Source organism: Varroa destructor, unplaced genomic scaffold (assembly GCF_002443255.2).
Source record: "Varroa destructor unplaced genomic scaffold, Vdes_3.0 BEIS01000002.1, whole genome shotgun sequence".
NCBI lineage: Eukaryota > Metazoa > Arthropoda > Arachnida > Mesostigmata > Varroidae > Varroa > Varroa destructor.
Genome location: NW_019211455.1, coordinates 12347022 through 12363901, shown reverse-complemented (window position 1 = coordinate 12363901; position 16880 = coordinate 12347022). Strand labels below are relative to the sequence as shown.

Genomic DNA, 16880 nt, shown 5'->3' with positions numbered 1-16880 from the left:
GTGATTTTTCCGTAAGAGGGACAAAAGTCTTATGGATTTTTTTACCATTAGCGCCACCGACGCCTTCACATCGATAAGAGCAGCTTCTTGTAAATGTAGTCGTCGTAGGCGTGATAAACGGCAGCAGCAACATTGTTAGCGTCAAGGTGCCGGCAATAGTACGGATATCGCATAGGGGGCAGGCAGTCAAATGTTAATCTTGCTTGTATTTGTTATATTAGATTTTTGACTTTAGGGATGTGGGTCTGATTCCTGAGCGAACTGTCCTGTTCCCCGTAGTAAGAGTTGTGGTGGTGAAGAGGCGCCGCGTCTCATGGCAACGTCGACAGATATGGCCTTAAAATGGAAGGAGAAGACTCGCAGAGGAAAAGCTATCGCAAATTAGGTAGTTACTATTGTAATGCTATCCGACAGATAAGATCGCAAGGCGATAATTAATACGCGACTGCTTGAGGCAACTATTTTTGTAGGGGGCGCTGCATCTGTAGAGCCAGAGCCTAGAGAAAATATTACTCGTAGATACAGAATATATTCTATAGTAATTTTTCACGATACAACAGCTGCAAAAATTGTTTCACCGTCGGAAATTCTAATAGGGAAAGTAAACTAAGTGTGGCTGACATGAAAAGAACTTTTCAACCGAACTGAGGCATTTTTTTCTTTACTTTATATTGTCTACGGGCACGTAAATGAGCAAAGACTTGAAAATATGAAATGCGCTTATGCTATATAAAGGTGCCGAAGCGTACTCAGTTTCAGGCTTAGTTAACTTGATTACAATGATGTGAATTCAATGAAGTACATATGCAGAAAAAAATCGTGAGCGATTTTTTTAATAAATTCGGTCAAATGTAACTTTACGCTTTTCTTACACTGCAAACATTTGAAAACGGCAGACAAAAACGAAAAAATATATTCTGGGCATCAAAAAGCATAATAGCACCTTTTGCTCATTAATTAATTTAATTTATTCACGTTCGTTACATGTTAAGACTGTAACCTTTATAGCTTTCGCTTATGCAGTCATTATTTTTTCTACTCTGTAAATATCGACACAAATAATAATAATAATATAATAAATACTAATACTTCTTTTTTTATGTTAACGCCCGATTTGCAAGTCGATTGATAGTTACACTAGCTGAATAATATTGTGTATCCAAATTTTCGTGTACGAATACGTTTCGGAGCGGGAAATAACACCTAGTAACGTGCTAGACCGCTCAGTTTATCCACAAAATCTCACTCTAGCTTACGTGTCTGCCTTTTTGGAGAAATTTTATCAAATCGGGGAATAGCTTGGTTTAACACAGCTGAAACAAGACGTCTCTTTAGCACATAGGCAGTATATAAATGAACCGTATGGAAACGGCAAACATTTTATGGACACCACTGTCAGAGAATGGGCAAACATAGCTTTCAACTATGAGAAAATAGTTGCATTTCATCAGATTTTTGTCACATATGATATTTTCCTAAGCATCCTATGCTATCAGCTCTTGGCTCTGAATCGCTACATCAATATTGAGCCGTTTCCATTCGTAAGCCTCGATGGATAGCTGTGCATTGTAAGGTCAAAATAGCCTCGTGTGTGTGCTTTCCTTAATGACTCCTACGCCGAGAATAGCGATAATCATAGGCAATCATAGGATTAAGTGAATAGGCAATCGAACCATTAATATAGACGTAAAGATATATTCTTTGTTACCGTTCAGTATTTAAGTAGTTCAGCTAGCATATCTGAACCTATAATACTACATCATACATTTGTGCTAATATGATTATAAGCTGATGATCTCAATCAAAGGCTCAACAAACTAAATAGACAAAACAGGAAGATGAATTATTCATTTGTGTTTGTGTGTAGTTAGCACTATCAAAACAGGCTGCACGCTGTCCTTAGCTAAAGCTAACATGGGATATATATACCAAGGCATCTCACGGTGTAGAGCAGAGACGTTTCTTTCTGCTCAATTATTCATATCATAGCAGAAATCCTATAATGATATTAGCCGTGCATGTGCTTAATGATTGCGTAATTTTCTGGTTTTTTATTGCCTATTAAAAATATTATATGTATATATACATATATATAGACAGACAGAACAAATTGTTTGCGAATTTCCGTTATCCAAACTTGCTATAGACGTCATATCCAGATGCACTGATACGACCTTTATATGCTCAGCATCGACCTTCCGTAGGTGGGAATAAGGTTTCAAATCACGTTTGTTTGGGTTATTTGTACTTTTTTGAGGCCTAACCTAAGTAAAAGCAAAAACATGTTGGAAGGCTACTTCAGTAGATGAACTCGGCGAAGTAGATTCTGCCCTGATGCCGTAAATTGTCATTTAAGCAGACTCTGTACATAGATTAATATAGTTTTACAGTTCACACATGTTCTTCTAGTACAGGGGAATCTATCTACTTAACGAAAAGCCAAGCTGGCTCGGTATGAATCAAGAAATTGAATCTGATGGATAAAGGTTTCGACGGATGTAAGGGTTTAACCGTTGGGTTGAGTCCCATACGCGGCTTATACGTTTTTATTTACCGTCAAAGTATTCTAGTTGATCAAAGTCAGTTATTTCTTTGATAAGTAGCTAAATGATTGGGAACCTCGATGAGTCGGTAGTTCGTTTCCTCTGAGATTCAAATAAATGCGCGTGAACTTCTGCTATCCATCACAACAGCAGCACTTCCAGCATGTGCTTCTTGTTCGAAAAAAAACATTAGCTAATCGTATGCTGATTGTTTGATCAAAAAATTCATCTCAATTCTGTGTGCGCACTTCAAATACCCAGTGGTGTGGAGTTTTTAGGATAAACGCAATTGGGCATATAAAAAAAAAATGCGCAATTTGAAACTTCGTTACTATTGTGAGTTAGCCGGTATTTCCCAACAGGGTCGATGTGAACTTGCTGAAGATATACTTGGGAACGTGCTTCTCATCTGCGGCCGAACTCTCTGGAGGCTAACTGATAGTGGTGATTCTAACCGAGACGATGCACAACCAGGTTGGCTGAATGTAGGTGAAATTTTTGACCTTGATGACGATGAGGTGGTCAGCTTGCAGGCAACTTTTACGGGATTTTGCGCGGTTTCCAAATGTGGACAAATCGTAAGTTTAAACACTAACAGGTGTTAGTGTTACCTAACCTAAGCGGTAAATATAGCTGTTTATATATAATCTAAAGAAATAATATGCCAAATATAGATGTCTCTTCTCTACTGCACTCCATTTTAATCTGAAATAGAAACCACGAACTTTGTATACGCGTTTAAGGAAACCAGAGGATTTTCGTTAGCTTCTGTTTCAAATATCCAGTATGTATGTAGAATAAATTGAAAAAGACCAACTTACAATGGTATCAATGGTACAATGTGGTATATGGATTCTTTGAAATAAGAGTGGTTGCACTTCACTGTTTATTTGTTTACGGTTTTTACTACAGATCACGTTTCGACTTGACAAACTTCCAGCATATGAGATGATTGGAGACATATTTGGTGGAGTTTCAAGCGTAGCCTGGTCACCAGACCTTGAATTATTGGTCGTCGTCTCGACAAATGGACAGTTACTCTTGATGAGAGAAAACTTCAGCACAATAATCGAACAACCAGTTGAAACTGAATCTTTAGGAGAGAAAAGCGCCATCACAGTTGGATGGGGTTCGTTTCATTTAATGCCAAGCTTTATACATCTGTTAAGAACTTAGAAAAGTGTATCTTTCGATTTTACTCATGCGCATAGCAACGGTACAAGTTGTTCGTAGTCCTCAAGAGTTTCTTAAATGTACAATACCATTTTGTTTCGTAAAATAAAAAGCTGCAGTCACTCGTATTGGTCCTGAAATAAATTGACCTTATATCGTGTACTCGCCAAAATAACTACCGCAGGTAAGAAAGAGACCCAGTTTCACGGGTCGGAAGGAAAAAGGGCTGCAACAGTTGTAACCGTACAAAAGAAGCCTATATCTGAATTCGATGACAGGAAACCTAATGTTATTTGGCGGAATGATGGGCAGTATTTCGCGACGAACACAGTTCATAACGATGTCAGGTACGTGGCCAATGAATTAAGTAGATTTTGAGTCGAAATGCTTTTTAATTCAGTATAAATTTTACGAAAATCGTAATGAATCAACCGTTATTGTCTAATAAACAAAAATACCGTAAAAGTCAAAATTTGTCGGAAACATCGTGGATTGACTTGAGGCGAGTTTGCAATGATATGGAGATGAAAGCAGGCGTAGCGAGAAATTGTTAAAAAGCTTATGCGAAGAGTTGTTCTCCAAATGATGTGGATATTACCGGGCGGGATAGGAAAAAGCAATGTATATTTTTCGCATTTTGACTTTACAGACGCGAATCATCAACTGAATTTAAGTTGAGCGATGCTCAGCGGTTTGGCTAATATCTAATGACGGTTATAATAAACAGGCGTTAGTTGTAGCCCGAGATTTTTTTTTACAAATGTTGTGGTAAATCTAGGGTTGCTAAATGTAATAGACTCTTTTTCGGCATAAACAATTTTAGCTAAGATTGAGGCTTGTTATAACTAATCTTGCCGAAGAGTTAATTTTTGAGAGCATTCTAGCTATTAGGTGATGTTTTCGTTTTTCGAATTATCTTAGGACAATACGAATATGGTCCCGTGACGGAGTATTGCAGTACACAGCTGAAACTATCCCAGAGCTCCATGGGGCTTTAGCCTGGTGGTGGGGAGATGAAAATCTTATAGTTTCTGTTGACACGTCGCCAAAGGTAAATTGCTGGTAACATCACCGTAAAACATATATTATTGCTCTGACAGCTCTTCTATTTAAACTGAACGATTTTTGGACCGATCGATAGTTACTACTAAATGTTGATATAATCGCTCAAACCTTCGCAGGTTAATATAATGCTAATGGTGTTACTATTCCAAATTGTAGGCGGAAAGGCGTATCATATTCTATGAAACAAACGGTCTTCGACATGGACAGTTCACGCTGCCTGAAAACACCTTACGTGTGAAGGAAGTTTGTCAGGGAACACTGGGAGTTGTTCGAGTATTAACCGTTTACTGTTCTAAGCAAGTTGAAGGATCTAATAGTCAAGAAGATGTTCTCCTACTATTTACTATGAATAATTACCACTGGTACCTAAAGCAGACGCTGAGTTTTCCCGAGGGAGTTCGCGCATTTTTGTGGGATTCTCGGGAGAGATTGAGGGTCATGGCTGCTCGTTTTCACTCTTACAGGTTTGTTTATAACGAAATAGAATTTACCATATACAACACACAAATAGTAGTTTGCTTGAGTGTTCCAAAGCGTTTATACCTCTGTAGTAGCTCAAATAGTCTTTAATTTCTTTTTCTATAATTTGAATTAAGCAGGTTAAAATATGGATTGTTGGGTCTGACTTTTATAGGGTTAGATTATAAGTGGATCATTAAATGGTATTACTTCTAAATGAAAAAGCAATCATTTGGGGTGCTAAGTACACGACTAAGCTTTATAGAAAATCTCGAGCTCAAACGTGCACACGAATGGAACGCAATCAATCGCTCAATATGCTCGTTTGTTTTTTGAATCTTTCAGATGGTCGTTTCAAGTAGACGCAACGGGTGAAGGTCGAGTGGCAAGTATTGATGCCAAGCAAACACTGGTAACTGATTTCGACAAATTTGTTATCCCTCCACCTATGGCACAACGAGCAATCACTGTGAATCGTCACATCAACTCTATTGTGCTCTTGAAGTCGGCAATTTTACTTCAGCTTGACGATGGTTCCCTTGTTGTAAACGAAGCTGAAGGCAACAAACCTGTTACATGCAATCTGCCTGATGTACACCGGACGTCCTGGAGTCATTTAACGCGAGTGTCTGATGAACTGGCTGTTGGCGTGACTTGTTCTAAAGACATATATAAATTGCATAAGATTGTTATCTCTGAAAGAAAAGTTATCGAAGCTGCTATTCTTCCTAAGGTTCCAGAGTGTCTGACCATATACAAAGGGAATGTGTTCGTTAAGCTCAAGAATGAAATTTTGAGCTGCAATATCTACAGCCATGATTCGGAGTTGAGCCCTAGCAATATGGGTCACCTCGAAAGTCTTCAGTATACACCACAGGGAATAAAAGTAGGTTTCGACTCGACAGAGCGATGCCTATATTACGATGAGATTGTGCTATGTCACAAGTCAACGTCCTTTGTCATCCATGAAGATACGTTCATTCTTGTGACCACAAATGATAATACTTTGAAATGTTATTCTATTTTCGGGAACCCAAAAACGCCAGAATGCTGCGATACAAGAAACCTTGAAGCTGGTAGCCTTCTAGTCACTTCGGCGCCTACTGATGGCCGTGTAATCCTTCAAATGCCTCGTGGTAATATTGAGACTATATATCCACGGCCACTTATGCTCCACGCGATCCAGTCACATCTTATGACTGAGAGGTTTGATGAGGCTTTTCGCTTGATGAAAGTAAACCGCATCAACATGAATCTGTTCTATGATTACGACCCCTCCAGTTTTGATACAAAAATTGAAATCATTGTGAGGAAGTTAAAAAACGTTAACGATTTAAATTTGATGATAATGGATCTACAGCAGGAAGACGTGACCCAAACCATGTACGCAGGATACTACTCGCTTGTCGAGTTGCCTAAAGCACAAAAGATGAAGAATGTAGACAAAATTTGCGATAGGATTCGTGAAACGCTTGCGAAAGTAGATGAGGAGCGCTTCCTGTTAAGCATAATTACGTGCTATGCTAAGAAGAACACTATCAGTGATCTTGAGGTTGCTCTGTTGACTGCTAAGCGATTTGAAGTTCGATTCGATGAAGCTCTGAAATATCTCATTCTTCTCGTCGATATCAATCGCCTGATGGATGTCGCGCTAGGAACTTACGATTTCAAGATCTTCCTGAACGTTGCTCAACACTCGAAAAAGGACCCAAAGGAGTATCTTGCACTTCTTAAGGAACTTAAATCTTATAAGAACGAAAATTATCGAAAAGTTAAAACTGACATGTATCTTAAGCGTTACGATAGAGCACTTCTACATTTGGCTAAATGTCCTGATCATTTTGGGGAATGCCTTGAATTGGTTATTAAAGAAAGACTATTCACAAAAGCGCACAGCTTATTCCCTCAAGGATCGCAGGAAGCCAACGCATTATGGAACGCTCATGGTGACTATCTCTTAACAAAAAAGCGCTACAAGGATGCTGCGATAGCTTACATGCAAGCAAAAGCATACCAAAACGCTTGTCAGTGCTTCGAGAGGGCTGTAGATACGGATTTATGTCTAGCAGCTGCAAAACTGGCAGACCTTCCTGCGGAACCAATTGCTAAACGTCTGATCCTCGCACTTACGACCGGGAAGAAATGTTTAGAAGCCAGTAAAATTATGGAACGATTTAGTTACCCCGCAGAAGAAATCTGCATGACCTTAATTAGTGGCAGTTGTTGGAAAGCAGCATTCTGCTGGCTCTTGGAGGTCCCTGACGATCGCCAAGAATACATTAAGGCACAATTACGTGAACACTTGCTATCCAGTACAGAAGACCTCAAGGAGAATATCGCGACAGTGGCAGAAAAGTTTTCGAGTTCTGTGGCCCGCTTGAAGGTGGTTCGTGAGGAGAAAGCCAAGCGGGCAGCAGCAAACTGTATAAACTTCCTGGATGATACCGACTTACCAATGTCCGAGGCAGGAAGTGTGATTAGCGGGGCATCGCGAACCTGTTCTAGTCATACGACGCGGAGCGGTAGCGTTACAACTATTCAATCGAATCGACAGCTGAGGAAAGCGAATCGCAAACCGAAGTACATTCTTAAACAGGGTTCGCCCTTCGAGGATTTGGCGATTGTACAGGAGTGTGCCCAACTCGTCAAAAACGTACCCTACCTTATAGAGCAAGTTGTATCACTTCTAACCGGTAAATACAATAATGCATGTGACCTCAACTTGTTTAAACAAACCTTATAGTCGCACCAATGAACTTCATACGAACATATTTTTACAAATTCCTTCCAACAATTAGTTTCCGAATACTTAAAGTGTGTTATTTAAATATGCTGACGTATTTTGAAACTTATGTTCCTTTTGCGTACTGTCAGGTCTTCAGCTTCTGTTTCTTATGGATGAAGCGGCTTCGTTGCAGTCGTTCTTTGGCTCTTATTTCAACACCGTGAAGGACAAATACATTCTTGAAGTATGGCCTGAGACACCGAACGGTGGCGTCGAGGTCATTAGCGATGAGGAACTGCGAATAAGACCCGTACTCCCGGTGGAACGGTTTGCGTCAGCGATTTTCTCGGAGCGGTGGTAAAAGCCCAGATTGAGGAAAGGAACAGTTCAGATATCTGCGGTTTGGATAAGATACGGCTGTTCAGGTTGTTGTTTGACACTTGTGTATTATCTATATTAAGTTGTCCTTAGGTAGTACAATATTTATATAAGTACCACGGGGTCAATTTAGTGATTCAGTTATTGAGGTCTGTATAAACGCATTAATTTCTATAAAACGATAGCATGTTTTACTAGTTTTCCTTCCACGGAACATAGAGCGCTAGAAATTTATGAAAATTTATGAAACTTTATGAAAAGTTGTAATAAATATTGATACAAATAATTAGGTCCCATATTTTCTATATCGTGGACAATTTCTAAAAACTAATTACTTCGCTATTTTGAGTCAGAACTAAATTTTATTCTTTCGAACATCATGTATTTTTTCAATGATCTAACTTAAAGCCGTGGATGTGTCCATATGCAAAGCTTCGCTGTTGTTTCGAGCAGATTTAGAGGGCTTTGTGTTACATTCATTAGCTTGTTCACATAGTTCACATAGAGTTCGTCTATGCAGTTGTAAATACAAAACCTTTACATTTATTACATCGTGTATGTACAAATAAAACTGTGAATTCTGTTTACTGCACTACTTGTGTCCTTGTTGATTATGTACTTTCACTAATAAACTATTTAAATGAAGCTTTTAAGGCTGGCCGAACATCGCCCCCATGGGCTTACCTAATGTGTATTTTCTGCACACAATATCCCTATTCGTGTATTTATTAGAAGGCGGGCGCTGTGACTGAATCATGTCTGGACGCCAAAGTTCTTTAGAAGATCGACTCATCAGTGAATATTTGCTACTACTGCTTGAAAGACTTAACATACAGAACCACGATTTGCACCGGCTCCGGTCGACTTATTCAGTCTGCGGAAGTTATGTTGAGAACAGAAGTACTGTATAGCTATAAAGACGCTTTTTTGTGTATTCCGCTGGATTTATCAACTAATTACTTCTCCGGGTCACTTTTAAGGTATGTTACTTGAAATAGGTAAACAGTTTTTGAGCAAAGGCGCCATTTTTTTATTATCAAAATAAAGTTTTTAGTTAACGTCAAACTTATCGTCGAAGGCGGCATGATTTGGAAGTATTATATGAATTACATATATTATAAAGTATAGTAGAGTAATCGTGTTTCGATTCTTTTACAGGTTTTATAATATTATTAGCGCAGATTTGCTTATATTAAACAAATCTTTCTTTTCATTATGTCAAAGCCATAAGGTCGATATTATTTATTTAAAGTACATTAGCGGCGTCGTTAGCATTCGATGAATAAACATTTTGTACCTAACGAAAATTCGGCCTTCATACAAGCGAATCGACAGAGATCGCTATACAAATACATCTATGAGGGTACGGCCAAAGAGTTTACTAGCTATAAGTGTCGTGAATTTTAAACCGTATGGGATAAAATACAATCAAACGAGTTGGAAGTTAAAATTAGGGTATGCTAGAAACAGCAGAGGTGATTTGTAACCTGCGTTTTGCATTATATCATAGACTGGCATGTGTTGTTAATCTATTTTCAAGAATAGATCTAATAAGGATTTGCATTTTATTAAAGCAATTATGTTGTATATAATCTCAGTTTGGCTTAAACCGAAAAGGCATTTCGATTAAGCTTCATGCGGCTGTCTGCGTTGAAGCCAGATAACTGAGCTTACAACATCTAGGCTCATATATAGTAACTTGCAGTTACTAGTAATTACGTTCAATTCGTTTTATTGTTACAGTTATGACTAATGCTCGATAGCTATCGACGCCAAGCGTTTTTGTGTAGCGTTGTTTATGTGTAGCACCAAAAGTAGGATTGAACCGATCGACAGTCGACTGGTTTTATATCTCCAATAATATGACGTCATCTTCGTTTCGGCTTCGTAAACAGCTCAAGCAAATGACATGCGCCATTCTGTCTGTGTGATGAAATGAAAATACGCGCCGAACAGCGCCGGAATATTTTTATTGGAATAGGAGCTTTTAGTAATTTTCTATTAGTCTTGGAGGTTGGCTAATACTTATTATGCTGTTCAATTGGATGTTTACGATTATCCGAAACGTCTCGTGAATTTTTGTGATCGAAGCTGTCTACAGAGGAACCTTAGTGACAGTTGATTTCATTGCACAATCTGCGAATGTGTAAATATATATTTCGAAATTTGAAAAAAAATATTTGAAAGTGTGAGAATGAAAGTACGGACCTTAATCGACTCGATTAAATATTATGTCCTGCAAACTTGTAGTGGGGATTTACATTTCACTTTAAAGGTTTAATATTATTGGATCCGATAACCGTTATTATTATTTAGCTTGCTCTACATATTTTATCTTCCTGTTTATATCACTGTTTTTAAATGAAACCAAAAAGTTTGCGTAATGAAGCACAGGTTTGCGGTACGAGCAGCAACGCTCACTTAGCTATACTATGTACGATTATACGTTTATACGGACTTAACTCTAGGCCAAATCAAGGTATTTAAGGCAGCAATTAAACATCTAGATTTTGTGTGTGCCTTGGGCAAACTACCAATTAATACACATGTGACGCTATAGGCGTTCGAGTCTGTGCATAGTAGTATCTACAGCTTGTTCCAGTGATAGCAGAATAACTGTGAATTTCAGAATATGTCGAAGATAACTATTGAAATCGCGCTCGGCTCTGTGTTTGCCGTTCGTCCCTGCGATGGCGCAGTGGGTAAAATATGTGATTCGTAAGCCAGGGGCACATGGTGGTCTAGGGTCGAATCCGAGTATTTCATGGTGGGAGAGCCCACCGTGTAAGGTAACGCCTAAAAGATTAACTAGTAGACGGAAGGACGAAAATGTGTTTGCCTTCTATGTCTATCAAACCGATAAATCGATGCATGGTTCTCAAAAGAGAACATCCTGCTACGGTTACAAAAGTATGGTATGCCCCTGTTTTTCGAACACCGTAAGGGACTATGTGTTTATGTAAGATACGTTGTATTCGACTATTTAGTGTTTTCCGATACTGTCCTTAGAATTTAAGAGTGCTTTTATATCAATGTATATTGTGTAGTATAATCACATAAATAGCACACTTATCCATACAAAGACGGCACCCACAACTTGATTACTGAGGGATACTCTGCGAAGCTGAGGGCAAAAATCAGGTATGGGATAACCTTCCAGGAGCAATTTTCTATTTAAAAAAAAAGAAGCAGCCAAAGAAAAGGGATTATATTCATTATGATATCATATTAAGATACGGCAGACATATTATGGTTATACATCATGGTGCAATGTAAATGACTTACGCGTTTCATCATTTAGTCACGATGCAGATGGGAATTGATACCTATAGTTAATAAATGGCTGGTTTTCGGTCAATTTTCTCCGCGATTCTTCCTGTTTTTCTCTTAATTTTTCCTTGAACCCTCCTCCTTGATCGTATTATTACTGACTGATCACAGCTAATAAATCCTGGTCCATAAATCTGCCTCGACTGCCGTGGAGACCTGTCTTCTAAATCGACACAACGTGCGATTCATACAGCAGACGCATCAGCTGCTGAAGTGACTAGCCTAGCTTTCCTTGAACTCTTTTTTATTTGAGGGAAGGGAAGTCGGAAAGAAATAAAGAAAAAACAATCACTAACCGTAATCGCACAACTGATAATCATAGCACAATCCACGGAGCCCGCTGTACCATTACACTCTATAAACATGCTTCACAACTGGTAGGTGAAGTGCGCGGAGATAAGAGCCAGGATAATACAGCAGCAGCAGTCTGTTGCTACAAGATGAGGATCATCAAAAGCAAGAAGGTATGCGCTAGACGATTTTATTGCAGTTTGGTAGCAACTATCGTTGCCGTCGGCTGCGACTCTCGACTGCGGAAAGAGTAAGAGACAACGTGGCAGTATCGCGGAAGTTCGACATCCAAAAAATAGAAAAAATGCATCATTTGCTACTACGACAAGCGAATATGTATAAGTAGGTGTGTACGGCGGACGAAGCAGGAAAATCTGCGATGAAAAATGAAGCTGGATTAGTCAAAAGTAGGGGCATATCACAGGGAAATAAGCGGTCACATTAAAGAGACAAAGAGAAACAAATTACAACTGGTGAGCCTGTCTCTAAAACCCAACAAGAGAGATGAATGATTCGATTTTGTTATAGAGGCCTTGACAGCAAATGAAATCTGCGTGGTATTTTTGGAAAGCAGAAACTACATGGAAAAAGAGATTCATAGCCGTGGACGTGGTAACAATCCAGTAGAGAGCACTGTAGACCGCGGAAAACAAGATTGAAGAGGCGGGATTTCAAGGGTTGTAGAGAAAAAACACTGACCGAGTTCGCTCGATAGATAAGCATGACAGTGAATGATGAGCCGTTGGATCAAAGGTAAAATTCATAGCCCGGTCCGTGGAATAATTTGATTAATCTAGATTTTGTTCACTTTTGTTTGACGTCTCAATAGCTATGTAGTCGTTGACGAAGTCAGAAACGAAACGGTTAAGAGTGCTAACCAGAACCAGGTATAGCGGCAATGAGAGCTGAGACCTTCTGCACGCCAATCTGTAATAGGGCAAATTAAAATGAAGAAACTAGTAGTGCTGGGAATTGATAGCAGAACTGGGAATAACTGCATGAGTTTCAATATACCTGTGGTAAAGGGCGCAAGGGATAATAATCTTTTGCACGTAGAACAGATACAATATCAAATTATGTAAAATCTGGTGTGAAAATAACTTCAGGATGACATTAACGCAAAGAAGAAGCAGAATATTCTGGCAGGCTGATAGTATAATGTAATAGATTCAAATAACATATTAAATTATATAACATACTGTTGGTTAACGTAGCATTCTTGAAATTTTGCCTGTACATTATTGATACTACGCGAAAGTGTAACATTAGTCTCGTGTATTATTACTGTGATTGCATTTTTACAAAAAGAACAATTGAGAACAACCTAAATAGTAGTTTTGTTTTGTCGATACATGCTATGCACAAGTTTGTACGCGGACCTAAAACCTCCGGACCTAAAACGGTTGTCTTTAGATTTAAAGTAAAGGAAGCACTTTTAAAATTCATAAGTAATGAATTTGAAATACGCAAAACTAATTTGTCATTTGAAAGAAGTAGCTTTATCGTAGAAATTATTCGGTAGTCCTATGTGTGTTGTTTTTATTTGTTGAGTAACGCTCGCTGGTTGTACGTGGCCAAAAAAAATAAGAATCATGTTCTTTTATGACAACGCTCGGCTTTACACGTGTTTACTGGTTGATGAAATATTAGCTTGTGCCATAAATCCGTAGCGGATTGTATTTCTTGTCGCGGTTTCCATTTTGCTGCAATAAACAAAGTTACTTGAGTTAGGAAAACCAGCGGTCCGCTCCACTTAGGGGCATCCTCCGGCCTTTTTTGAAGCCGTACTTCACTGACTTAGTTTCGTTAAAGGGCTGAATATCATCCAAACTTGTGAGGAAATTTATAGGCAACATGGATCCAATAATACAGTAGGTTACATGATCAGGAAATGGTTTGCTCGTTTGAAGTCACGAATGGAGTGGGTGACTTCTGCATCAAAGGCAAGATATGTGCAGGTCGATTATGAGTACTCTAAACTCTCATTGTGGTCGATCAGCATACACGTACAAGGCCAGATTAAGAATACATAGAAGCATCTAATTCGGCCGTTCAAAGGTATCTAGCGAGTATGTTTTGCCTCACCCAAAATATAATCTCGGCTTTGTTCCTTCCGATTATAACTTCTTTCGATCCATTGCAGCAACTTTCTTAATGGGAAGAATTTTTTATCGTTAAGTAGTGTGAAAGAAACCACACTGACGAGTTTCTCGGGAGTAAATATGTTCACTTTGATTGAATTAAATTGAAAGGTGGGCAAGCTTCATCGCCAAAAACGATTAAAATATCATTGATTGAGGCTGTCTGGGTAAAAAATTGCTTCCATCTGAAGTTAGGTAAAATTCTGCTGCAAAGATAGGGGAATAAACCATACTCTGATTTATATTCTTTATGAAAAAAACTCGTATGGATTTTCTTCGGTATCGTGCGATAACGATCTGATGATTGTTAGATCGTGTTGTAAGTACTTCTACGTTCAAGCGAGTAGTTTCATCATGATACAATGAAACAAAGGTTCCTTGCTCTTTAGCATGTGCACCGCACCGGCCGGCAATAAATTATGATGGAGGAATCGTTTCAAGAATTATTGGAGCTTTTTTCAGAAATTAGACATTATTTATGCTGCCAACAAAGCTTATCTATAGCTCCCAATAACGCAGTCGTATGTGATGTTTCTCTCATGTACTTCATACATTTTTTGGTACGCACTTCTCTCTCCTTAACTGCTCATAAACATCTTCGTCATTATTTTAGAAAGGCACTTTTGGAACCTGCGCCAAATCGAGGACACCAAATGGACATCGGTATTTATTATCTACCTGTGATGTTTCTGCTTCTGCGCCTATAAACTGCCGAAGCCTTTTCTACGTCATTCAATTCCTTGACTAAAAATTTATTCGCTCAATACTTTTGCTGAAATACCGCCGTAATGAATACATTTCGTTAGCTGTTGCCATAAACCAGTGTTGCTATTTCTGCTATAGCAGGCCATTTATGCCAGCGGCATGAGCCGCCATGATTGTTGAGCGCAGGTTGGTTGTTGATTGACACCTACGCCGGATAGCAACTCGATGGGCGGATACGAATGAATAGATACTTTGCTAATTCAACGTACTTCAGCTGACACGGCTTTAATGTGAAGTTAGTAGAGACAGTAACTTCGTGCCGGATAAAATCGACGAGTACTCGTGTTTATGAAGTAGAAGTCCAGCTGACTAATGCGCAAAAGAAGTGCTAGCTGTCGTGGCTGAATTAGTTTATGAAAAATCGAATACAAGATAACCATGTGAATTCCCTCAGTCTTTCCTGTAGATATTTCAAACAGAAGGGAAAATGTAGTTCTGAAAAGATCTCTTGAAAAGAAAACCTTCCCTTGCCGAAGTTCATTAACGTGTGCATATTTCGGGATACGACTGCCTATGATAATGATCCATCGTAATAATAACAGTTATAACGGTGGCAGTAGTAATAATAATAAGAGTAGTCATTACCTTTATTATCATGAGACAAATATACGGACGAACTGACCGTGTCTATTAGATCTGTGTGGGAATTAATCTTAGCTTAGCTATTACGCAAGTCCGAATTTAAATGCTTATGTCTTTCTCATACAAATATTTTACTAGAGATACGTTTTGGATATGGCACTTTTTTAGAATCAAACAAAATCAGCTTTGGCCAGTCTGTCTAAGCCAAGATGCAGTTGCTCTGTTCCCTATGTAGTTATTCCTATTGCTATGTTATTGATAATTAGTTTCTACTTTATTTTAAACATTTTCAGCCCTTGGTATTGTTCTGTTTCTCATGCTACAAATTTTTCTGCCTTGCTTCGACTCTTCACTTACCGTGAACATATTTTAGATTATTCTATTATTTATAAATACGCCGAGCCGGTAAGCCTGACGCCTTAATTCAGCATTGCTTGTTGTAAGGGTAATATTCTATGATCTAGATGTCGTTGACGCTACAAAAACTTTTCGTTAGCTTAAACTAAGGGATGCACAAAAGATTACAAATGTCAAAAAAGCAATTTTTGAGACGGATGACACGTCCGTGCATATGTACAATATCTACCTTAATTTGGATAACAAGATTTTTCTTTGACTTTAGAATATTTCGGTTTCGACGCATTGGCCTAGACTGCTGAAGTCCCTAGGTAAAAGCGCAGTGGTCTGGTTCAAATCCCGCCATTGATATGAAGTGCAGAACATATATAAAGAAAGACGATCCATCAGTTTTGTGATTCGTATATCTAACGATTAGCAAACGAATGGTACTGTCCCTTTTGGAATTCTTTACATAAAAAAATGCTCCTTTCAAAGGGGTAACAAATCAAGATGATAAATGATGACAAAATATGATGTGTATGGTGCACCATGCAGCATAGTTTTTGTCGTGTTAATACTTTTTTTTATTTTGATTCATCTGTTCCTGCTAAAAAAACATACGAAAATTACACTCACGTATCAAGGATTGGACCCCAAAAACTTCTTCGAAAATGAATAAAAGATTCTTACTGAAGCTTTTTGATTACTAATATCTTTCAACAGCAGAAATTATTTTTAGATCCCAATTAATGGAAAATTTGAGCTACCTACCGCCTCAGACTCTTGTTCGGGAACTTAATTACATGATCGAAACAGTTTGTTGAAATTTAGTCCAGATCACCAGAACCACTGGAAGTGTATTCCCCAAAAATCCAGTACAGACTTCACCTGATCACGCAGTCTTCTTCTGGTTAGCGCTCATCGAACACCAATATACCTTCTTATCAGAATAAGAACCGAGACTCCCTTCTTATCAGCAAAGATAGCAGTGTTTTTCCTCCTTTCTCACTGTTGGTGGTGATTGTCGACACGTATTTTACAAGGACCGCTAGTACGGGCGAGGCCGTCGGGTTGCCATCCATCGACGCA

The 16880-nt window shown here is 38.6% G+C and overlaps 1 protein-coding gene across 2 annotated transcripts; it reads left to right on the top strand.

Annotated features, from left to right (window-relative positions):
- The first annotated feature begins 2693 nt into the window (after positions 1–2693).
- Elp1 (elongator complex protein 1) lies at positions 2694–8935 on the top strand. Of its 2 annotated transcripts, none has more exons than XM_022790006.2 (7): positions 2694–3121; positions 3456–3672; positions 3901–4063; positions 4638–4767; positions 4938–5245; positions 5586–7933; positions 8115–8935. In XM_022790006.2, exons 1-7 carry the CDS (start codon positions 2852–2854, stop codon positions 8324–8326), a joined length of 3648 nt encoding a protein of 1215 aa, XP_022645741.1. In that variant the 5' UTR covers positions 2694–2851; the 3' UTR covers positions 8327–8935. The 2 variants fall into 2 exon arrangements, with proteins under 2 accessions (XP_022645741.1, XP_022645742.1); XM_022790007.2 differs by having other exon boundaries at positions 2957–3121; positions 3484–3672.
- Positions 8936–16880: the final 7945 nt, after the last annotated feature.

Excerpts from the sequence above, each read along its gene's own strand:
- Elp1 (XM_022790006.2), top strand. The coding sequence starts at position 2,852 with ATGCGCAATTTGAAACTTCGTTACTATTGTGAGTTAGCCGGTATTTCC. Across the intron at positions 5,246-5,585 it reads GCTCGTTTTCACTCTTACAG|ATGGTCGTTTCAAGTAGACG; the intron begins GTTTGTTTATAA and ends TGAATCTTTCAG. Across the intron at positions 7,934-8,114 it reads AGTTGTATCACTTCTAACCG|GTCTTCAGCTTCTGTTTCTT; the intron begins GTAAATACAATA and ends GCGTACTGTCAG.